The following is a 24,697-nucleotide window of genomic DNA, read 5'->3' as shown; positions in this document are numbered from 1 at the left end:
TATTTGTTTTTAATGTTCTGTGTTTAAATCTTTGTAAACTGCCCAGAGAGCTTCGGCTATGGGGTGGTTTATAAATGATAATAATAATAACAACAACAAAATTTGATTCCATAAACTGTTGCAATAAGACAGTAGAATCAAATCGACCTGGTTCACACAACACTACAGCTCACTGTGGGATAGTTTACCTGTGGGGGCCATTGCATCATGCCAGGCACCCATGGGCACCCTGCTTGCCATGGGTTGTCATGTCGTACAAACCCTGGCAGCAGGGGTTGTTTGAAGGTTAGATAGGCCTCAAATATCCCATGGCTTATTTTAGGGTAATCTGAGGGTTGACTAACCCTCAAACAACCCATTCTGCCTGGGTTTGTATGACACGTCAATCCACAGTAAGTCAGGTGCCTGTGAAGACCATGCAAATATGGTGCCTGTGGTGTCCAGCACAGTGCGACAGCCCCTATGGGTAAATTAACCCATGGTGGTCTGTTGTGTCATGCAAACCAGCCCACTGTGTTAAGACCTTCTCGTCTCCGAAGACTATAAACTGAAATATGTTTGGCCTACCACAATAAACTTCCTTCTGAGGTTTTCCTCCCCTTTTCGCCCCGCCCCCTTTGATAGTACCCTCTTTTCCGCCCTGCTCATAGCCACGAGCAGCCATAGGAAGAAGTGGGCATGGACAGCAAGCTGACGGAGCAACCCTGGGCATGTGTGTAGTGCATATAAAGAGCAGGGATACGAATCAAGTAAGGCAGACAAGGAAAACATAATGAGGGATTGTTTATGGGTTTATGAATGCACACAGCCCCCAACTTTCCAGTTTCCAACTGAAAGCCACCATTTCCAGATCAGGAACACAACATGGCCAAGGTCTGTGGCTCTACGCTCCTATCTACATGGCGCTCTGAGCCGTTCTCATTATTGATCATCTCGCAGATACTGGCATTCAGCTTGCGATCATCCAATCGTGATGGAGCCTGATGGACAGGCAGCCCCTTAAAAGGTTTCTCCCATTTTAGAAGCGAGCAGCTCTGGAAATGAAGTGATGCCACCATACACACTGAGGCTGAACTCTGTCGGAAGGGCAAGGGAACTCCAATGCTCCAGCAATCCAAGATGAGGCTGCAGCGGAAGGGAAGGTGAGAAAAGAGGCCCTCAAAGACATGGCTGTTACCAGAAGAGTTGATGCTGTTTATCGGGCTTTGATAAAAACAGTACCGTCAGGGGTCGTGGCACTTTCCTCTTTTGCCGTTACAGTCTCAACCTCCCCTGAAGCAGACACAATCACTACAGTTTTAGAGGCCAATGCGGTTTTCTCCTTCTCGGCAATGGCTGCACACACAGCCAAAATCTCGTCGCTTTCAAAATCATAATCCGGGATTGGTTCATCCGAAGTCTCTCCCTGAGTGGCCGTTCTTTGTGGGCCCGCCTCCGTTTTGGTTGCTTTCTTCTCCCGCTGTAACTTTCTTGCCCAAGAGAGATCTTCATTCCAGAGTTCAGGGCTTAGCGGGTAGATATGCAAGGCGATCTGGAAACTCCGGATAGCCTATAAAAACGGGTGTGGAAACAGCGAGGTTAGAATTGTTCAGCGCAACACATACTTTGTCTTCAGAGAATAAAGGACAGTTTGTTACCATGTAACACACTGATGTTGTTATATAAATACTAATAATACTGAATCTTTTTAAAATAATGAGGGTGTTACATACTCACCAGCAGCTTTAGACAAGTGTAATGATGCTACTTTGCATTTATTAACATGCATTTAATGTGTTCGAAGTGCTTCAGAAATGAGTAATTACGTCTTAGAGTTGATGCCCATGATCAGCTGACCATGCACATCTGTAAACAACTGCTTATGTGAGTGATCATTCTGATAATTGCTACTGTTCCAGATCACAGAAGAGGAGTCGTGATGTTACATGGATATGCAGCTCTAATGTCACCCTGCCTATGTGAGCACTTATTTGCCTACGACTGAATTGTCAGACCAACTCTTGGCTGCATTTTGTCATCTGTAAAAGCTGAGGGCTGAACAGAATCATGGCGGTAACTTTATTACAAAACTAATCACATTGCAGTCTCTGTCTCTCTCTTGTTTACTTGTGTACAGTATGTGCTAGTGTATAAGTATTCAGGCTTTGGATTTACACTGAACTTTGATGTTTGGCGCAAGACTCGAAGTGAAGATGACGGAGCGTGTTCTAGAGCACATAAAATGTGCCTACTGTGTGGCGATGAGGGCCGCACATAAGGCTTATTTGGCTGCCTCCATTAAGTTCTCAAGTAGCTGTCAAGCGGAACTCTTTCAGGTGGTCTGGGGGCTGTTAACTCTCTCCCCAGCAAATGGGTCCCTGGTCTTCTCAAGGACCTGCTGTGAACTTTTTGTATCGTACTTTTAGGCCAAAATTGTTTGTCTCTGTAGAAAACTTGCTGTTGTTAGCACAGCTCCAGTCAACCCTCCAGTCAACCCAGTCAAGGTGTCTGATACCACCATCTGCACAATTTTGTGAGATCAGTTTCAGTTGCTGCAGCATGTGGACAAGGTACTTGCAGCAATGAGACTGACCACATGCCCTCTTGATCCTTGCCCCCCCCCCGGTTTAATAAAAGCTAGCTAAAAGGGTAGGATTGGGTGGGTCCAGGTGTGGTGAATGCTTTTCTTCAGGAAGGGGTGGTTTCTGCTGTCCTTAAGGAGGCAGTAGTGCAACCCCTCCTGAAGAAGCCCACTCTGGACCCAATCGTATTAGACAACTACCACCCTTTTGCAAATACCCCTTTCATAGGGAAGTTACTAGAGAGGGTCTTGGAGGAACAACTGCAGGCACTCTTAGAAGATACTGACTTTCTAATTTAAGTTTCCAGTTTGGTTTTCAACCTGGTTGCGGGACTGAATCAGCCTTGGTCCACCCTGACAAATGACTTTTATGAAGACAGGGACATGGGGAGTGCAACCTTGATATTTCTGCTCAATCTCTCATCGGCTTTTCATACCATCAACCATGGTATCCTCCTGTGTTGACTCTGTGGGATGGGCATTGGAGGCACTGTATTAAAGTGGTTCCAGTCCTACCTGTGGGGCCGATTTCAGAGAGTTACATTGGGTGACAATTCTTCAGGATCTTGGCAACTGACCTATAGGATTCCGCATGGTACCATCTTGTCGCCAATGTTATTTACATCTATATTAAGCCACTGGGAGTGGTCATTAGGGGATTTGGAGCCAAGTGCCATCAGTATCCTGATGTGATATAGCTCTATCTCCCTGTGATGTCTGAATCAGGTGAGCCTATGCATGTCCTGGATCAGTGCCAAAACTGGATGGCCTGGATGAGGGCCAATAAACTGTAACTGAATCCTCACAAGACGGAAGCCTATGGGTGAGTGGTTCACAAATCCAGGAGATAGGCTCATTGCCTATTCTGGATAGGGTTGCACTCCCTCTGAAAGACCAGGTTTGTAGTTTGGAGGTACTCCTAGATTCATCACTGTTGCTGGAGGCCCAAAGGGCCCTAGTGTCTCAGAGTGGCTTTTACCAGCTTTGGTTGGTTCGCCAGCTATGGCCTCTCCTAGACAGGCATAGCTTGGCCACAGTGGAACAGGCACTAACCTCAAGACTGGATTGCTGAAATTGATGTGGGGCTGCCCTACGGCACTGGCTACCCATTCACTACTAGGCTAGGTTTAAGGGGTTTGGTACTAGTGTACAAAGCCCTAAAGAACTTGGAACCAGGATACCTGAGAGAGTGCCTTCTCCCTTACCAACCTGCCCAGTCACTGAGGTCATCAGAGGGCATGCTCCTGGTGGTTCCACATGGACCTCTGGCCCGAGTGGAGTCCACCCAGAGAAGAGCCTTCAGTGTGATAGCCCCGTTTCTATGCCTTTCAAAGTCAGACAGGCTTTGAAAGGCAAAAGGTAAACACTCCGATGTTTCTGGTGCCTCCTGAAAACAGCTCTATTCCAGGAAGTCTTCCTTGACTGACGAGCCACGGTTTTTATTGGCACTCTGTTTTTAAAAAGAATATTTTTTTAATATAGTACTTTAGTCTTTTTATCTTTTTATTACTTTTTCTTATTGTTCACTGCTCCAGAATCTGTTTAGATGTGTAGCAGTATATAAATGTTGTAAATAAATAAATAAAAGTTCTGTGTGACAAAGCTTTCCTATATTGACACCGACAAAAATCTATCGAGAGATCATTTCATTTTGTACGAGTCTGTCAAAATATTAGGACTGCTTACAGCAAAGCTGTCTTCCAGAGGCAGAAAAATGACTTCACATATTCCTATCCTACCCCAGTTGTCATTGCAAAATATGCGTTCCATACGGAGATGTATTGGTCCCAGCGGAAACCAGTTATGAACGTTGTCATTTCTGAGAATAAATGCTGAATCGCAGATTATAATTATGATCTCTTTGTTTGCTTTTTGATCTTGATCAACTGCCATTGGTTTCCAAGGGGGAAATGGGTGCGTGGGTGGGAAGAAATGTTGTTTGAAGGCCTACTCCCAGCACTTACGTTTCTGAAAAAAATCTGGATTCAGCAGATACTTGATACAGCACAGCTTATTTCTTCAAACACAGCACCCATCAACAGCTGTTTGCATCAAGAGGCTGTTTAGACTAAGTAAACATGACAACATCCAAAATATTGCAACACAACACATAAGATCACTTTTATTTTTTATCTTTTTTTACCATTTCTTTAAGAAAGAGTTCCTCCAGGCATATATTTGTCACTACATAACTTCGTCAGTAAAATACCATTGGCTTTTATGAGGCCGTAAAATTGCATTACTAAGCACCTTTGTTCTAAAAGTATCCCTAGATGAATGGTTGCTGTTGGATAAAAGAGAATTCCATTTTCAGACATAAATGTTTCAGGGATACTGAAATGTAACAATCTTAGCATAAAATTAGAAAACTGTGGCCCCGTAGGTCCTTTAACTCTAACTGTAATCAAAGAAAGTCATCCTCTACACATCCCATTTTTCAGAATGAAGAATCTTGCTTGTTTCACATTTTGGGGACAATGCTTAGAAGTTAAGATGTTTTGGAGAGAAGTGCTGGTTATAATACAGCATCAGAAGAGGGTATCATTTAGGGAGAAATCCTGAAGTTATTTTGCAAACGTATCTAAAAGAGTTAGGGTTAGAAGAAGAGCCAGGTGCTTACCGTTAAGAATTTATCAGCAGTGGAAAAGGTAAACTTTGCCAAATGTTGGAAATGGAGAGAGGTGTTAACCATGGCTAGACAAATTATGGTCGGTTGCAGAAACGGAAAAGCTGCTATCACCCATTCTAGCATCCATGGTGGAAATAATTTAATGGAACTTCGAGGCTCTTTACAAATAATTGACTGATTTTTTCCCCATTTCAATTTCAAGGATAATAAAAGGAAAGGATAAACTGAAAGGGGAGACATGATAGCACTGTTCAAATACTTGAAAGGTTGTCACACAGAGGAGGGACAGGATCTCTTCTCAATCATCCAAGAGTGCAGGACACGGAATAATGGGCTCAAGTTACAGGAAGCCAGATTCTGGCTGGACAGCAGGAAAAACTTTCTGACTGTTAGTGCAGTACAACAATGGAACCAATTGCCTAGGGAGGTCATGGGCTCTCCCATACTAGAGGCATTCAAGAGGCACCTGGACAGTCATCTGTCAGGGATGTTTTAAGGTAGATTCCTGCAATGAGCAGGGGGTTGGACTCGATGGCCTTATAGGCCCCTTCCAACTCTACTATTCTATGATTCTATGAAATATAGGCATGTAAATGTATGTGGTCTGAGCCAAAACTGTATACAACTCTGTCAATCAATGAGCAACCATCAGACAGGGAGAGGGGGAGTAGTTAAATATGGCTCTTTCTCCCACCCTGCCACTAAATTTCTGCTATCAATTTTATCACTATATTTCTAATAGAGCTACACATGCACAACCCCAGCAGTTGGATCAGGGGAGGGAAACCCACCCTCCTGTGTCTGTGTGAGTATGCCCTGTAGCTAGATCAGAGTGGCCATGTTTCAGATATTGTAAACAGAGTTAGGGATTCTATGATTGAATTATTATATATCATCTTCATCATCACTACTAGTATTGTACTCTAGCTGAACGAATGAGATGATCTGCGTCCCAAAAATATAAATGCATAGGAGGGCAAGGCTGGGTTGTAGCTTCCCCACATTTTCAGCAGTACGCAGCTGAGCACCAAAGAGATGACTGTCAAGTGCCCAGCCTCGGATCTCTTTTGTGATCGAAAGTGCAAAACAACTGCGTTTATTATGCAAACTGAAGTTACATCAGCAATGCCTCAGGTCACAATTGGAATCCACGATTGTACTTAGCATTAGGTCTCTAGACAGCTTTGCATAATACAGGGCCACTTAATCTACAATCATCTCTCTTTGATAAATGCTGATAGTTGCAACAAACCTGGTGCCAGTTGTCCTTTTGACAACCTGACAACCCCTTTAGGGATAGACTTTCCAGAGGAGATTTCCTTGCACAGTCAGCCTTTTGAAACCCTTGCATAGCGCGATGTCTCACCCTGGGATCTTGCATTTCTAACTCCTCCTGCTTTGGCATTCCCATGTGTGAAGAGGGCCCTGGATGTCTACTTTCCAACTATTAGCTCTCACCTGGACAACTTCCACTCTGGGACTGCCAGTCCCCTGCAACTGTGAAGCCTCAGCAAAGCCCTCCCCCTCGGACTCCAAATCACCCATATTTATTGGGGATGCCTCTGCAGATGAGATGGGCCCATTCCCCACATTGGCTTTGCTGCTACCATTGGTTTAGCTGCCGTGCGCAAGGAAAGGGCTAGGGTATGCTGTCCTGCCCCTTGGTGCGATGGTGCCTCTATGCCTGGGCACACACTTTCCTTAGTGACACCTTGCCTCCCAGGCTTTGAGGAACCCAAGTAAAGATCTGTGTGCATCAATATATATATGACATATAAAGTACATTCTTGCCTCTGTGACTACAGTTATTATCTAGATGGTTTTTTCCAGTATAACTACTAAGTGGAGGAAGAAACTTTTTCCTTCCTGCAGGAATATGAAAACATCATTTCCAGCTGTGTAACATTCTGTCCCTTTTACCATCTGGCTACCAAGAATAGCCCCTCATTTGTTTGCTGAAACTTTAAAAAACAAACAAACAAACAAAAACGTTCTCTAATTACGTTGATCTTAATCTCGCCTATTATTCAACTTTGGAATTTTAAGTATGATTTGCTTCATTTTATTCAGTGAAAATTTGAGGGATCCATAAGACTTTCAGGACCAAGCCAAAACTGGCATACGAGAAATGACATATCTGTGCGAGCATCAGCAATCGTCTCTTATGAACTAGCATAGAACTAAGGAAACACAAAATTATAGAATGTATTTTTTTGGCCATAGTACTGACTGAAGATTGTTAAAGAATCGCTTCTTCAACAAATTGTGATTGCTCATTCTATCCATTTGGAAACCTGGTCATATTTCCTCTCTTCCTGCCAGCCTCTGTACTTCATCGTTATGTTTGATTGATTTCTTTTCTGTTAACAAAATGGCCTTTGGTTTAGAAAATGTATCCCAGCAGGGTAACTAACTTCTAAACTGACATATATAAGGGACTCACAGCACTTTTTAAAGCCTATAATGAATCCCTGCAACTGATTGTTGCATTTAGCCAGTGTTTTTCAAACTGTAATCCCTGAAAACCTGGGGTTCATTTGAAGCTTTTCAGAGGTTCCTCAGAGAAAAGATCCATAATAGCTGCCATGCTACCTTGAAAGGACAGCTGCTCTATGAAGGCCTTGGCCTCCACAAAAGATGGTGTACTGGCCTAGCAAATACTTTTTGCAGGCAATGTGTAGCAAAATAATAATAATTCATCAGCAGATCACAGCTAGCATGGGAAATGAACATCTGCTGATGAGATGAGTCAAATATAGAATCATAGAATCATAGAATAGCAGAGTTGGAAGGGTCCTGCAAGGCCATCTAGTCCAACCCCCTGCTCAATGCAGAAATCCACCCTAAAGCATCCCTAACAGATGGTTGTCCAGCTGCCTCTTGAAGGCCTCTAGTGTGGGAGAGCCCACAACCTCCCTAGGTAACTGATTCCACTGTCGCACTGCTCTAACAGTCAGGAAGTTTTTCCTGATGTCCAGCCGGAATCTGGCTTCCTTTAACTTGAGCCCGTTATTCCGTGTCCTGCACTCTGGGAGGATCGAGAAGAGATCCTGGCCCTCCTCTGTGTGACAACCTTTTAAGTATTTGAAGACTGCTATCATGTCTCCCCTCAATCTTCTCTTCTCCAGGCTAAACATGCCCAGTTATATAGCAACTGGGATCTGAGCTAACAGTGTCTGACCAAGAAAGAAATCTTGGAGTTGGAGTGGACAGCTTGATGAAAATGTCAACCCAGCGTGCTGTGAAAAAGGAAAACTCTGTAAGGCATAATTAGGAAAGGAATTGAAAAGCAAGCTGCCAATATCATACTGCCCTTATATAAATCTATGGTGCAACCAGACATTTAATACTGTGTACAGTTATGTTCACCACACCTAAAAAAGGTTATTGCTGAACAGGAAAAACAGCAGAAAAGGGCAACTAAAACTATCAAGGGGCTAGAGCAACTCCCCTATGAGGAAAGGTTCCAAGGTCTGGGGCTGTTTAGGTTAGAAAAGAGGCAAGTAGAGGTGTAGTAAAGTATGCATAGGAGACATTTTTCTCCCTGTCTCAAAATACTACAACCCAATGGGATCATCATCCCATGAAGCTGAATGGCAGGAGGTTTAGGACAGATAAAGGGAAGTACTTTTTCACACAGCCTCTCCATTCCTATTCAGTGTGAATTGCTAGAGATATCAATTTTCAGAGTTCTAACTCTAGTCGTTAAATGAGAGGGTCAGCGGGATCAGCCGTGCCTTTAATGCACATTTTATCTATTATGAAACATTCTACCTCACCCTTCTATTGCAATGGGACAGCCTACCCCAAGCTGACACCCTCCAGATGTGTTGGACTACAACTCCCATAAGCCCCTAGACAGCATAACTGTCTGGGGGGTTATGGGAGTTGTAGTCCAGCACATCTGGAGGGAGCCATGCTGAGGAAGGACGCAATAGGGCGCTTTACAAAAATGTCCGTTAAAAACCACACAATTCATGCCATGCACAAACATGATGAGGGCCCTGTTCAGTTTGATCCAACTTCTTCCTTCCCACGGTAGCAGCTGGATGCCTCTAGGATGCTCACAAGCAGGGCTGGAAGGCAATTGGACATGCAGAGGAGGCTCATTTTGAACTCTGGGATCATGTTGTTTTTCTAGTGCTGCCTCCCCCAACCTGGGGATGTTTTGGATTTTCAGTCCCATCAGAGTGTGACTCTGTTGATTCTCCTCGACCTCTCAGCGGCTTTCGATACCATCGACCATGGTATCCTTCTGGAATGTCTGGCTGAGTTGGGAGTGGGGGGCACTGCATTGCAGTGGTTCCGCTCCTACTTAGCAGGACGGTTCCAGAAGGTGGTGCTTGGGGGACATTGCTCGGCCCCGTGGACTCTTCAGTATGGAGTTCCGCAGGGATCGGTCTTGTCCCCCATGCTGTTTAACATGTACATGAAACCGTTGGGTGCGGTCATCCGGAGTTTTGGAGTGCGCTGTCATCAGTACGCTGACGACACGCAGCTCTACTGCTCCTTTTCATCCTCATCAGGTGTGGCTGTGGCTGTGCTGAACCGGTGCTTGGCTGCGACAATGGACTGGATGAGGGCTAATAAACTGAAACTCAATCCAGACAAGACTGAGATGCTGCTGGTGGGTGGTTCCTCTGATCGGATGGGGGGCGTTCAACCGGTTCTGGATGGGGTTGCACTCCCCTTGAAGGAGCAGGTTCGTAGCTTGGGGGTTCTCCTAGAACCATCTTTGTCACTTGAGGCTCAGGTGGCCTCGGTGGCACGGAGTGCTTTCTACCAACTCCGGCTGGTGGCCCAGCTACGCCCCTATCTGGACAGGGATAACCTAGCTTCAGTTGTCCATACTCTGGTAACTTCCAAATTAGATTACTGCAATGCTCTCTACATGGGGCAGCCTTTGAAGACGGTCCGGAAGCTGCAGCTTGTGCAAAATGTGGCGGCCAGATTGATAGCTGGAACAGGGAGGTTTGAGCATATAACACCGATTCTGGCCCGCTTGCATTGGCTGCCTATATGTTTCCGAGCCCAATTCAAGGTGCTGGTCTTAACCTATAAAGCCCTACATGTCTTGGGACCGCAATTCCTGATGGAACGCCTCTCCCGACATGAACCTACCCGTACACTGCACTCAACATCTAAGGTCCTCCTCCGAGTGCCTACTCCGAGGGAAGCTCGGAGGACGGCAACAAGGGAGAGGGCCTTCTCAGTGGTTGCCCCCCGACTGTGGAACGATCTTCCCGATGAGGCTCGCCTGGCGCCAACATTGTTATCTTTTCGGCGCCAGGTCAAGACTTTTCTCTTCTCCCAGGCATTTTTAACAGCATTTTAACAGCATTTAACAACGTTAAGTTTGTTTTTAATGGACCCCACAATTGTTGTTTTTAAATGGATACTGTTGTTTTTATACTGTTTTTATGTGTGTGTGTGTGTTTTTTTTAAAAATGTATACTTTTAATGTTTACTATTTTTAAATGTTGTAAACCGCCCAGAGAGCTTCGGCTGTGGGGCGGTATATAAATGTAATTAAATAAATAAATAAATAAATTTAACAGCATTTAACAACGTTAAGTTTGTTTTTAATGGACCCCAGAATTGTTGTTTTTAAATGGATACTGTTGTTTTTATAATGTTTTTATGTTTTTTTAATTTTTGTATACTTTTAATGTTTAGTATTTTTAATTGTTGTAAACCGCCCAGAGAGCTTCGGCTGTATATAAATTTATTTATTTATTTATTTATTTATTACATTTCTATACCGCCCAATAGCCGGAGCTCTCTTATAAATGTAATAAATAATTATTATATTATAAATAATATATTTATAAATGTATTATAATTTATGTATTATAAATTAAATATATAATTTATGTATTATAAATGTAATAAATAAATAAATATAAATAACCCCAGCCAGCTGGCATGGCCAATGGTCAGGAGTCCCAGGAGTTGTAGTCCAAAACATCTGGAGGGCACCAAGTTGGGAAAGGCTGCTCTAGTGTATCTTTACAACATGTAACTGGGAGGTGATTTTTTTTTTTTTTGAGAATCTTATACCTGGTATGAGAATCAGGTGTTTGTACAGGTGTGCCTGTCTTCATGTGTTGGATGGTGTGAAAAATGAAAGCCTTGCAAAATGTAATGTAAGCCTCGTGCTGAGAGTTAGCTGCCAGGGAACTGCTCTTGTAACGGGTTTGCACATGGCATTCAATAACCTACTTTATGATCGCTTCCTGCTCTGGACTGCGTATCCTCACCTGTTTCTCCAGCTCTTTACAGCAGAGTCAATGCAAATAAAAGAAACAAGATGCGTCAACGCAACAACAAGAAACAAGATGTTAACTCGGCATCTCGTTGCTTTTCTCTCGTGGGCAGCTTTCCCACTAAACAAAACACCCTGAAGGCTGCACCAATGATGTCGGGAAACATCCCAAAGTGCTGTAGCTGATCTCTATCTATTCCAAGAAGAACCAGAAAAGACCTGACGTATTTTAAGCAAGCACTTTGATTGCAGACAATTTCCATGCTGCTGAAAGCAATGGCATTTTCTTTGTTCTGTCCACTTGGTAGCCGAAGCAGATAGAAGACAGAACAAACGGCAGTCATTTCTTCCAGTAGTATAAAAGCTCCTCTGAAGGAATGTGCTCCCTTGACACAGACTGGATCTTTTCTGATCCTTTTTTTAAAAACAGAAAAATAATCAGCAGGGCACCGTGGAACATGCTCTTGTTTTTGTAGCTCTCCCATAAGCAAGAGATGACTCCAAAAGCTGCTGGACGTTTAAAAAAACAAATGGTGAGAAATTACTGTGATTCACAGAAAACAACACAGATCCCCTCCATCTATAATCCTCAAGGCTGTGTGTTTGAATCCTGCTTGTTTTTAAACTAGGTGCAGGAAGAGACACCTCCATTAAACATTTTTCATACCAATAATATTCTGCGAAGATTATCCATGGTTCCGCCCCTGCCTTCGGCTTGTTTTTTTAAACTAGGGCCATAGCTAGATGGGGTGATATCCGGGGGATTGCCCCGGGATCATCCCTGTGCGTCCAAATGAAGCACAGGGCATCCCGGGAGCAGGGAGGGATGATCCCTCCCTTTCCCCGGGATATTGCCCTAAAGTTCTAGCCCGCTTTTTCTGCGGTCTCAGGATGATCTCGAGACCGGAGAACATGTGGCTAGGCGTTGCAGTTTGTCCCGGCTCCTCGCGAGTAACTGCCAGGAGCCGGGCATGGGGCACAGAGCTCTGTGCTCATCAGGGGTGAGTTTTTTTTGTTTTTTGTTTTTAAACCTCACCATTTGCACACAAGCACCCATGCGCTCCGTCCCCTTTAAAAAAATTGGCAGCCATGATGTCGTGCGCCCCATGTAGACGAGGAAACGATCTCGCGATCATCAAATCGTGAGATCGCTTCCCTCCAACCCCCTTGTCTAGCTGAGGCCTAGATGTCTTTTTTGGGAGGGTAAAGATACAAGTGGATGTGTGATATATTGATCTAAGGAAATTTAAGAGAATTCCATGCACTGTGAAGGCCACACAGCAGATGAGCATTGGACATACCCCGTGTAAACCCCCAGCTAGTTGAACAATACGTGAAAGAACTAATTAACAGAGAAGGTATTCAGGGCAGAATCTTTGCATTTATAGTACACTTTTTAAACGAAAAGTGAGTAGCTTAAAAAAAAATACTTTCAACTTATAGCTGTGTTGGCTGAAAGAAATTTCAAATGGGAGATTAGCACTTCCCTTTTTTACACTTACCAGTGCTATTTCTCCTAAGCCGAGCTGGGCCCGTCCCAATGTCTGCCTTGCCACCCAAGAATGAGGATCTCTCTGGACAGCCATTTCTGCTGCATGCACTGCAGGGAACATTTCATGCAGAGACATCAGGACCTAATGGGGAGAAGGGAAAAATAAAGAGTAAGTTTTCAACCAACCAACTCTATTATTTATTTACTGACAGCATTTCTATCCCACTTTTCAGATAATTCTGGTCTCTCAAAGTGGCTGACATCAATTTGAGAGAGAGAGAGGCCCTGCCATCAGGCTGACAAACTAAAATGACAAGCCGTACAAAGGAAGGGGAGTAGGAGGAAAAGGAAAAAAGATCAGTTTTTCCAAGTTAAGGACAAGGTGGTGAGTTATAAGTGAACATTTAAATGCGCTTTGGACCAGACTGATATTCCCCCGCTGGTTTCTTATTTGAATGTTCTTGTTCTTTAGGACTATGAAGGGGGCCTCAGCGTTCTTTCCTGCTCCTTCTGTAGTCCCAGGGCAACTGTCATTTGGAGACAAATGTTTTTTTTCTGGCCAAAAGTATGTGAGGTACTGGTTCACCTCTATTTGGCACTGGTTAGGCATCATCTTGAGTACTACGTCTAGTTCTGGGCTCCACAATTCAAGAAGGACGCAGACAAGCTGGAGAGGGTTCAGAGGAGGGTAACGAGGATGATCAGGGGTCTGGAAACAAAGCCCTATGAGGAGAGACTGAAAGAACTGGACATGTTTAGCCTGGAGAAGAGAAGATTGAGGGGAGAGATGATAGCACTCTTCAAGTACTTGAAAGGTTGTCACACAGAGGAGGGCCACGATCTCTTCTCGATCATCCCACAGTGCAGGACATGGAATAATGAGCTCAAGATACAGGAAGCCAGATTTCAGCTGGACATCAGGAAAATTTTTCTGTCTGTTAGAGTAGTATGACAATGGAACCAATTACCTAGGGAGGTCATGGGCTAGAGGCATTCAAGAGGCAGCTGGACAACCATCTGTCAAGTTTGTTTAAAGTAGATTCCTGCATTGAGCAGGAGGCTGGACTCGATGGCCTTATAGGCCCCTTCCAACTCTACTATTCTATGATTCTATGGCAAGTTATGAGATAGACAGTGACTTCCAAAAGAACTCATAATCACATTAATTTTAAAAACACTTGTGTGTGAACACACACAGATTGCCATACTTATTCAATCCGCTCCTGCTCTAAACGTTTTCTAAAAGTGCAACCTGGCAACCATTCTGAAGATGTTTTATTGTGGCCAGTTCTGTAAGCTACCCAGGTTCAGATTCCTCCCCATATTAATATCAGCTGGGAGCCCAATGAACACCATTCACAGACATTTCTGTATTTAGCCTGCACCAGGGATTATCAGAGAGAAGTGTCTACCTAGAGAAAAGAGGAAGATGTTTGAGGGAAAGACACAAAAATCATGAGCATTCTGGAAAATAACAGTTCCTTGCTTCCTTTGCAGCACTACAGACGTGTCCGACAGCATTTAGATGAGATGACTAATGGAGGCAGAAGTGGAATACAGGAGTCCTTGAATGCATCCCAAGGTTTATAAAAATGTTTCTTTGTTTAAACAGAAAAATGAGTGCTGATTTAAATCAGACATTGAAATAAATAAATTATACTTCACATGTTAAAAACAAGCTCCGTTAAAATGGAATTTGAATGTAAGACAAAGAGCAGTACTAAAGATTACATACCATGCAGTAACACCTAATGAGATGGAGGATCAACCCATCCCATCCCACCCCCGAGTCCCAGCTCCTGGGATTTACAGCGAGTTGTACCACAATCACCACTCCTTCCACACACACCGCTTGCCTCCGAATCAAGCTACGTGACGCAGCAAGGCGCCATCTTTTATCTCATTAGGACTGTCCACCAAGCCCAACTGAGCTGCCCCATACTCCCAATTTCACACACACTAGCTACTTGTTAATTATTTGACAAGTAACTCTGTTTTCTAATTATGACTATTTAGGACTCGGGTAGATCAGTTTCCATCTTATGCCAAACCATGATCTATCCTGTAGCTAGCAGAACATGCTTTTGGGAAGCTGTGTTCTCATAGAAGTTGCTTCAGTGGTGACAAAACAAGAGTATCCAATCAGCCAGTGTGGTGTAGAGGCTAAAGTGTTGGACTGGGAGCTGGAGGATCCGGGTTCTAGTCCCCACTCGGCCATGGAAACCCACTGGGTGACTTTGGGCCAGTCACAGACTCTCAGCTAGAGATGTAAAATTTCCGGAAATTTTGGAGCCATGGAAAAAAACAGTTTTTTCCCTGTTTTTTTTTTTTTGGGGGGGGGGGACAGAAATTTTCGGAAAAATTGAAATAATGCAATATTAGCACTTTTTACAGATTGAAAGTCACTTTGTTACTTTAGTAACATAAAAAGTAATTATGTCCAAGTTGGTTTGGCATAAAATTATTACATTTGGTATATTAAAAGTACAGTGTATTCAAACAATTATTACAAATTTATTTATTATTATTATTTTTTGGTAACAAATAGAGTTACAAGCTCCTGAACTGTTAGGAACACCAGAACTGTAAGGAACCTCTTTGGTTCTGCCAGTTTATGAGGAGCAGGCAAAAAATCAATTTAAAACAACAACAACAGAAGAAACCACCAACATTAGTAACAAAGAAAATTATTTATGTTTCTGCTAGTCCTCCAGTGTCAAGACATAAAGCACCCATTCCCATAAAAAGAACTGAGAAAAAGAGGGAAACCAAGGTTCAATGAATATGCATGAAATTTAATCAGACATTTTCTGAGCTGTAGCTATCACTATCAGTTTCAATCTCTGCTTCAATGGCAGTGGTGCCCCCTAGAGCAAGAAAGGCATCCTGCTCTTGCATTTGAGAGTTGTAGTCTCAGTTTGCAACCTAGGACTTGCTTGTCCTCAGTGCACAGAAATTGTAATAATCTGATACTGTACAGTTTTTAGAAATCATTCAGAGAAGTAAATATCTGAACACCTTGTCTTAAACATTTTATTCGTCATGCTAAAATAAAATATCCCGTAATCCGTTTTTTCTTCATTTTTTTGGAAAAAAACCAAAAAAGCGTTCGGGGGGAAAACTGTTTTTCCAAATTTTTCTGGTTTTTTTCCGGGCCTTCACATCTCTACTCTCAACCCAACCTACCTCACAGGGTTGTTGTTGTGAGGATAGCATGGAGAGGAGGAGGATTATGTACGTCACCTTGGGTTCCTTGGAGGAAAAATGGCGGGATATAAATAAAAAAATAAATAAGATGCGCAATTTAGGCTCATCTTCATTGTTCCTCTTACTCTGTAGGAAAGCTATACAAGCTGTCAATTGGCAAAGACTTAATCTAGGCTTCTACCTCAGGAAAAGCTGGATTTTGCAGAGGATGCAGCAGCGGCTTGGCAGATCCAGTCTCCCTCTGATCCACTAATGAGTATTAATCCTCCCCATGTGACACGGGGAAACGGGGAACAAATGGGAACAATTACAGGATACCACTGGTTGTAAAGCTGTAAAGTGGGATGCTCTTTCCCAGTCTTGTTTGTACATCACCCAGAATAGAACAATGTGCTCAGAACGACCCTCCTATATACTACAGCCGAAACGGCAAACCATGAGCACTGTCTGTAACAATAAAACATCCAGTGATCCCTCACCTTTGCCTTCAGGTTATGTCTCCCATGGCACAGGTGCAGCCTTTTGACACACTAAATCTTTATTTAACCTTCCAGACACAGTAAACTTGACAATTCCCAGTGGGGAGGAATGCTATCCCCGCACCTCGCTTGGGGGAAACAACCCCAACAGAGCCAACATACCATTTCAAAACGCCATTAATGACAAGGTCATCCCACAGAAAAGAGCCAACACGGGTCTACCTCAGAGAAAGTGGGGTGCCAAGAAAGATATACACACTACTGAAACACCAACATAATGACTACGGAACGATTTCTTACTATTAGCCATTTTTAATAGGCACAGCCTTTTAATATTTGTCGAAACATTGAATAAAATAGTCAGACCAATGGTGTAGCAGAATGAGGAGGTACAGGGATGCCGTGCTGACAGCAGTGGGGATGCTGATGTCATCTGCCACCCCCTCCCTCAGAATCCCCTGTTCCCCCTGAGCTTAGCTGCAGTCCTGTAGTGGTGGGATTGAGATGAGTTTTCACAACAACAATATATTGTTCCCTGCTGTAATGCAACATATTATTGGGTAGCTTAGTCTTGAATGGACTATTATGGAACATGACCCAATAGCTTTACAAAAGGACTGGTCCTGCTGGACATGACAACTGCTAGAACTGGTTTGTTGACATGGGACATAAAAACATGAGAGGAGCTATGCTGGATCAGACCAAGGGTCCATCTAGTCCAGCATTCTGTTCACACAGTGGCCAACCAGATGCCCACAGGAAACACACAAGCAGGCCATGAGTGCAATAGCATACTCCTGGCCATGTTCCCCAGCAACTCGTGTACATTCTGCCCCTGAAACTGGAGTAGCATATTTTATAAAGGTATACACACACTAGAAAATGCAGCTTGCATTCTGCAAGCATATGCTGATATTCCTGGCTGCCACTTGGAAATGTTCCCAAGGCTGGCTCAAGCTAATGAATAGACACCAGAAGTTCCTTCCTGCGTGTGGCTTTGCTCTGTCTGTACTTGAGCATTGGCCTCTTGTTATGAGGCAAATGTCATGTCCTTCGCTTTGACCTGTAGTTATAATGTTAAAATATCTCCTTTTCAATCTTTTCTAGTAATTGGGTGAGCTGTTTGTGTATCATAAGAATATAAGAAGTGCTATTCTGAATCAAGCCAAGGGTCCATCTAGTCGAGCACTCTATTCACACAGTGGCTAACCAGCTGTCAACCAGGAACCCACAGGCAGGATATGGATGCAACAGCAACCTCCTACCCATGTTCCCCAGCAACTGGTGCCCACAGACTTACTGTCTCAGATACTGGGGGTAGCACATAGCTATCAGGACTAGTAGCCATTGATAACTTCTCCTCCAGGAATGTATCCAACCCCCTTTTAAAGCCATCTAAATCAGTGGCCATCACTATATCTTATGATAGCGAATTCCATAGTTTAACTATGTGCTGTGCAAAGACGTACTTCCTTTTATCTGTCCTGAATCCCCCACCAATCAGCTCACACTATTGCCCCGCTCGTGCTCTTCGCTCCTCTGATGCCATGTTTCTCGCCTGCCCAAGGGCCTCTACTTCCCTTGCTCGGCTTCGTCCATTCTCTTCTGCTGCCCCTTACGCCTGGAACGCTCTTCCAGAACATTTGAGAACTACAAGTTCAACCGCAGCTTTTAAAGCTCAACTAAAAACTTTTCTTTTTCCTAAAGCTTTTAAAACTTGATGTTGTGCAGACTTCTACTGTTACTTTCTACTGTTAGTTTTACCCTACCCTGTGCCTGCTTACCCTACCCTGTACCTGTTTGCATTCTCTTCCCCTCCTTATTGTTTTACTATGATTTTATTAGATTGTAAGCCTATGCGGCAGGGTCTTGCTATTTACTGTTTTACTCTGTACAGCACCATGTACACTGATGGTGCTATATAAATAAATAATAATAATAATAATAATAATAATATGAGAGAGGGAGAAAAAGTCTCCCTATCCGCATTCTCCACACAATGCATAATTTTGTACACCTCTAGCATGTCTCCCTTTAGACTCCTTTTTCCCCAAGCTAAACAATTCCATGTGTTGTCATCTTCCCGCATAGGGGAGTTGCTCCAGCCCCTTGATCATTTTAGTTGTCCTTTTCCGCACTTTTTCCAGCTCTACACAGGTGCATGCATTTTTGTTGGAGGCGTGGCTATGGGAACTGGCACGATGAGCCCCTGCACTTCCAAATTTACCACTGAGTCAGACACTCCAATATCATCCTGAGAGGCTGGTGTTAGATAGGCAGAAGCCCAGATAGTTAAGAGGAGCTAGTTCTGTGACTCTCTGGACAGTGGCCATATTGTCAAAGTTGGATGAGTTTAAATTCAGATTGCTTTGGATGTCCAATACAGATGCCAGCAGGGAAGGAAATATGTCAGTCTTCTGAAGTAACATTCAGAAAGATACTTATGAGTGAAGGTGGGTATGCAAGCTCTGCACATTCTCCCCATCCTCACGAGTTCCTTTGCCAATGTTATGGATTGGACCCGGACTTGCACATGCACAAATTGAAGAACTCCTTCCATGTCTTCATGGGGCTGGGATCCAACACCCAGGCAATTGGAGGTGTGTGCTCTAGGAACAAATTCTACTTCTGATGCTATTCCCTGCTAGCCTTGCACAAGTTTCTCATCTGTAAAATGGCCATAACAGCTACATACCTCCCACGGTTATGGTGGGAAGAAAACACAATGAAAATACTTTGAGCATTACTGATGCTACATAAATCTATTTATTTATTCATTTATTGCATTTTTATACCAAACAATAGCTGAAGCTCTCTGGGAGGTTTACAAAAATTAAAACCATTAAAACCATTCATAATATAAAATACAATATAAAAACACAACCAAGATAAAATTGAGCATTAATGCAGAAATTAATACAGATTTAAAATACAAATTTAAAAACAGCAAAGTTAAAATTAAGTTGCTAGACTGTTAAAATGCTGAGAAAATCTGGTAGTTTTGATGACCTGGTTATCAAAAGATCATCAAAACTACCAGAAGTAATAATTTATTTTTATTTATTTTATTTTATTTATTACATTTCTATACCGCCCAATAGCCGGAGCTCTCTTGGCGGTTCACCAATAATTTAAGTAGGCTGGCAGGGTTAGAAAAATGGAGCAGGGAGCAACGTACTGCAGACAAGGAGGCAGCCAAAATGTTTATGGCTGAGCACTGGACTGAGCCGGGAAGTTGTTATAGGATTGCCTGAGTAATCAAGATATTCGGTCAGAGTAAAAAAAAAAAAAAAAAAAAAGGCTTGAGAAAGGTCAAGTACTGATCAGCAAAAATTAAAATAAAATAAATTGGTGGCTTCCTTTGACATGGCTGTGAAAAGCTCCAATACATCATTTTAAAGGACATTATTATTATTAATATAGCACCATCAATGTACATGGTGCTGTACAGAGTAAAACAATAAAATAGTAAAACCCTGCCGCATAGGCTTACATTCTAATAGAATCATAATAAAACAATAAGAAGGGGAAGAGAATGCATCAACAGGCACAGGGTAGAGTAAAACTAACAGTATAAAAGTCAGATCAAAATCAAGACATGGACTCTAAGCCTCTTGAGTGCTGGTGCCTGCTATCAACTAAAGTAGCTGCTTGTGGATGAGAATCATCAGTTTGTAAAGAAAACATCCATGTAAAATAAGGACATCAACTGTCTGTTTTCCTTCCTTTTAGCATATCAACCAATTGTTTGCCACAACCATGCACCTTGGATCCAGCTAGCTGCTAGGTCTAAGGCAAGTAGCAGAAGCTTATTGCTCCCTGTCTGATGCCCCCAACCCTGGCTTCTGATAGAATTCTGCATGTAAAGCTGACCCAGAAATACAATTCAGTACTATGTGGGCTGTGTGGGTGGCCCTTAACTCCTGCTTCCTGCTTTAGGTGGGCCTTCCTTGGCAGGATGTTACATAGCCTTGATGCCACAGCAGATAAGGCCCTGCCCCTCATGCTTACCCACCGGACTTATGATGGTGAAGGGACACAGAACATGGTCTCCAAAGTTGGCAATGCTTGATAATATTCATCAGCAATTCTCAAGATAACTTGGCCTTGGACTAGCCTTGATCAACCTGGTGCTCTCCAGATGTTTTGAACTTCAATTCCCATCGTTTCCAGCCACCATAACCAATGTTCAGGAATGTGGAGTTGTAGTCCAAACCATCTGGAGGACTCTAGGTTCGGGAAGACTGACTGAGACTGTTTAAAGCTTTGAAGGTCAGAACCAGCATCAGAACCGAGCCCATAAATAAATTACTGATGACGATGACATGGGGCTAGAACCAGACTGCTGCTCATGTAATGGGAGTTTCCCTTCCTTTTCTCCAGCTCACTGCTAAATCTACTGTGGAGGGTCCTCTAAGCCTCCGGAAAAAGTTTGGAGGTGTGGAGGGCATGCGAGGCTTCAGGGAGAGGAAGAATCGAATTCACCAGTGGTGTCTTTTCCACTGGGAGAAGGATAGCATTGGCTGCAACCCATAACATCAGAGTTATATGATCCAGCCAGCAAGCCCTAGCTAACCCCCTGGCAGCTGCACTTGGAACCAATGAAGTTTCCAAAATGTCTTCAGAGGCAGCTCCATGCAGAGTGCATTATAAGAAACTAATCCAGATGCGACCGGAGTATATGAGAGGACTGACTTCTCTACCAAAGGATGCACCTGGTGGTTCAGCCGAAGCTGCTAAGATGAGAAGCAGCTACTTTTACCAAAAAATTCAGGGCATTAAAATGCTATTTAGCATTCACAGTCTGTATAATCAGAGCTAAAGAATTCAATTATTGGTTATTTCTTTGCACCAATTACAGTCTGAATTGCTTAAGTTGCCCATTCATGGGAATTTTATGGCAGCGAGCTTTTGCTTTAGACGAGCCTTTAGTGGTAATTTTACTTCTCTACAATACGTGGATACCTTCCAAAATGACCTGTGGATACCTTCCAAAATGACCTCATGCCTTGTTTCATATAAAATTCAATTTTAATGAGAAGAATAAAATCCTTCATATCTCAGTTTTTATGTCTTTTAATACTTTTATAGCAGAAAAGTCAATTACTCTTTCACTGGCTCATGGCCCTTTGTAGCTTCAGCCATCTACCTTTTAACTATAATAATTTGGGGGCAAAACATGTTCCAATTCTAAAGGGCATTAAAACAATTAAAACTTTCACTTCGATGTTTCCTTGGGGTTTTCTGTCAGCACCATTCACTTTACTATATATTGCCAGTAGCTGACGCACTGTACACTTAAGACTGTGCTCTGTCACAACTTTCCTTCCTTCCCCGGTTTTCTAAATGTGAAAAATGCCAATGTACAATTTAATCATTAGGGCCACAATATATAATTGAATAATTGGTTCAATTAGGCAAGTGAAAACATTTTGATCAACTCAACATATGTCCTCTACAATATGTGCTTGGAGCGGCTTCCAGTGCTCAGGGCCGAACTAGGTCCTGATGCTCAGTTTTGGCTGGGTTAGCAAGGCTGACCAAAATTTGTAGAACCCTGCCTAAAGAAATGGTAAAGAAAGGGGTACGTTTCAAGAGTTTGTCTCATAGAATAAGCCACATCCTGAAATCCCAGCATTCCTTCTACCCACCATTCAGTGCCGGGAGGGTGGTGAGGCTTTCAGATTTGAAGTATCAGCCTCCTTGCCATCAAAGAAACTTCTTAGTCCCAAAATACAACATATTTAGAAAGACCCCATGTAAGAACAGAATATAACCCAGAACCTAAGGAGGAAAGGAAAAGGATATAAACGAGGACAAAGTAAAAAAAAATATGATGCTCCATTTCATGCAAAAAACAGTATTATTATTATATTTATTTATATCCTGCCTTGTCCAGTGCAGTAGTCAAAGAGGAGCTCCACAGATTTCTGCATGAGGCTTTCCACACTGGTAACTCCTCCCCTCTGAATCAACACCAGATTTGAAAGAGGAGCTTCTCAAGTTCAAAACCAAACTGAGTTTGCAAATGTCAGTACCTACGTGCTCCTGTAAAACCCAAGAGGCACTTACGAGCTAGAGCCCATGAAAAGATTTAACTGGCCTCCATGGGTTGAGCATCTCATTTATATTCACTACACAGAGTTCACACAAACTGTTTGAATGTGCCCCAAGGTATATATCTCTTTAGGGGGATCTATTTATAGAAATTATAAAAAAGATTAATGGAAGCTTATCATTCTCTATAATTTATATAAACATATAATTCACTTAATGACCAGAAAAAGAGGACTAAATTTGACAGAGCCCGCCCAGCTGACTTTTAACTCCTTTATTTAAATATTTGCTTATTTCAAATTCAATTTAAACATTAATGGATTTCTCAATAGCCAGCATATTCATCTGAAATGTTTATTTAGAGAGAACATCACTGAACACATTATGTTGCTGCTGATAAAGTAAATGGAACCAGCTGCTGTAATACAACTTCCCCCCGCAAACCTAGACATGGGTGTTAAGTGGGCAAAAAGGGAAAGACCTGAGATTTTAGTAGCTCAGCTGATTTTGCAAACATATACAATTATTTAAGGAGTAGGGAAATTGACTTTGAACATGCTGAAATGCATACACCTTTATCCCAGGAATGTATTCAAGATGTTCGATGGAAAACAGGTTCATTATCAAAATGTTTTCTATGAAAAGAACCAGACTTCATATGGGTGAAGTCTTTATTTTAGTGTCATTAACGTCACACTCTATTCAGATTACAAAAGTGTTGGAATAACAAGAATTAATATACAAGATTTACTTTGCAGTTTTACTCCCACATTTGCTTTTCAGAAAGTAAAATTTATTTGAAAGTAGATTTTAAAAGGCTTCTGAACTACAGTCAGAATCTTTTCCCTTCAACTCTTGTCCTTCTGCAAAAGAACCCTCTTAGAACAGTTCCACACTTTATCCAGACACAACTGCTGTGAATATACTGGCATTATACTGGTATTTCCCACAACAACCTTGTAAATTACGGGTAATATACCCAAGACTTAAAATGCTCATGAACATGCATAAAGGTCACCCAGTCATGAGTATACAGGTGTTTAAGAACATGGATATATTGTCCATACTTTACCTGTTTGCTGTAGTAAATACCAGTATATCAGCAGTGATCGTGTCGGTCACAAATTTTGATCACTTATTTTTATCTTACCACTTTTATCCTATCATTTTATCACAACAAATCTAACAACATGTAGAAACCTTTCGTTAACTAAACGATGATTATCTGAATATTTTAAAATACATGTAGTTGTGTCTCCAAATCTGTGTGTAAATAGGACATTATTTATCCAGATATCTAGTTAACCAAACGGTAGTTCAGTACAAACATTGCAAGCTATGATTTGTGTTAACAGATTAGAACTCAAACTATGCTTGAAATTCCAAACCTCCGAGCAAGCCATGGTTCAAAGCTCCATGGCCAGCATTCTAGTTTCTAGATACAGTAAAGCAACAGCCTTAGCTACACCAAGCTATAGTTAGCACAAACCATGATCGGCAAACCCATTTTAAATCGTGTATTCAGTTCAGATATCATACCAAATTGTGGTTTCGTTTCCTTAATCATGGCTTAGCATAATATCTGAATTGAGCTGATTTCCCTCTGTTATTCTAGTAAGTGAACGGGGACTATGTTTCACTAATACATACTCTATTTCATATGGCCTGGCCATCCAATGGCATCTTTCCAAACTCATAAACGATACACGAGAAAGGAAGTTATGATACTCTGCAATGAGATTTTTAAAAGGCAAAATGGATATTGCCAGCTGTCAACAGATATATTCAATGTTTTCTCTAGGATATAATTTTACTTTTAGTGAGCTATGTGTTCTTTTATTGCAAAACAAATAGCATTTTTGCTTTGATTACTCTCAGTATTAAACTCCAGGCAGTGATATTTAGCTTTGGGGGCATTTTATGGATTTCTTTGTTCTATCACTTTTATTGCCTGGGTTATTGATGATGACGTTATGCTATGCATTTCCTGTACTTCATCACTGAGCTG

At 42.3% G+C, this 24,697-nt stretch overlaps 1 protein-coding gene across 4 annotated transcripts in view; it reads right to left on the bottom strand.

The window, feature by feature from the left end:
* Positions 1–765: 765 nt before the first annotated feature.
* Positions 766–24,697, bottom strand: part of TTC33 (tetratricopeptide repeat domain 33) — a 44,552-nt gene continuing 20,620 nt past the window's right edge. For all 4 annotated transcript variants that reach the window (XM_063128115.1, XM_063128116.1, XM_063128114.1 and 1 more), the window contains exons 4-5: positions 12,957–13,088; positions 766–1,549 (exon numbers count right to left, since the gene is read on the bottom strand). In XM_063128115.1, coding sequence (XP_062984185.1) covers positions 1,196–1,549; positions 12,957–13,088 — 486 coding nt within the window. In that variant the 3' untranslated portion in view covers positions 766–1,195. The remainder of the gene's footprint in view (positions 1,550–12,956; positions 13,089–24,697) is intronic.

This window comes from Elgaria multicarinata, chromosome 6, assembly GCF_023053635.1.
Source record: "Elgaria multicarinata webbii isolate HBS135686 ecotype San Diego chromosome 6, rElgMul1.1.pri, whole genome shotgun sequence".
Taxonomy (NCBI): domain Eukaryota; kingdom Metazoa; phylum Chordata; class Lepidosauria; order Squamata; family Anguidae; genus Elgaria; species Elgaria multicarinata.
This window is presented reverse-complemented; position numbering and strand designations above follow the sequence as displayed.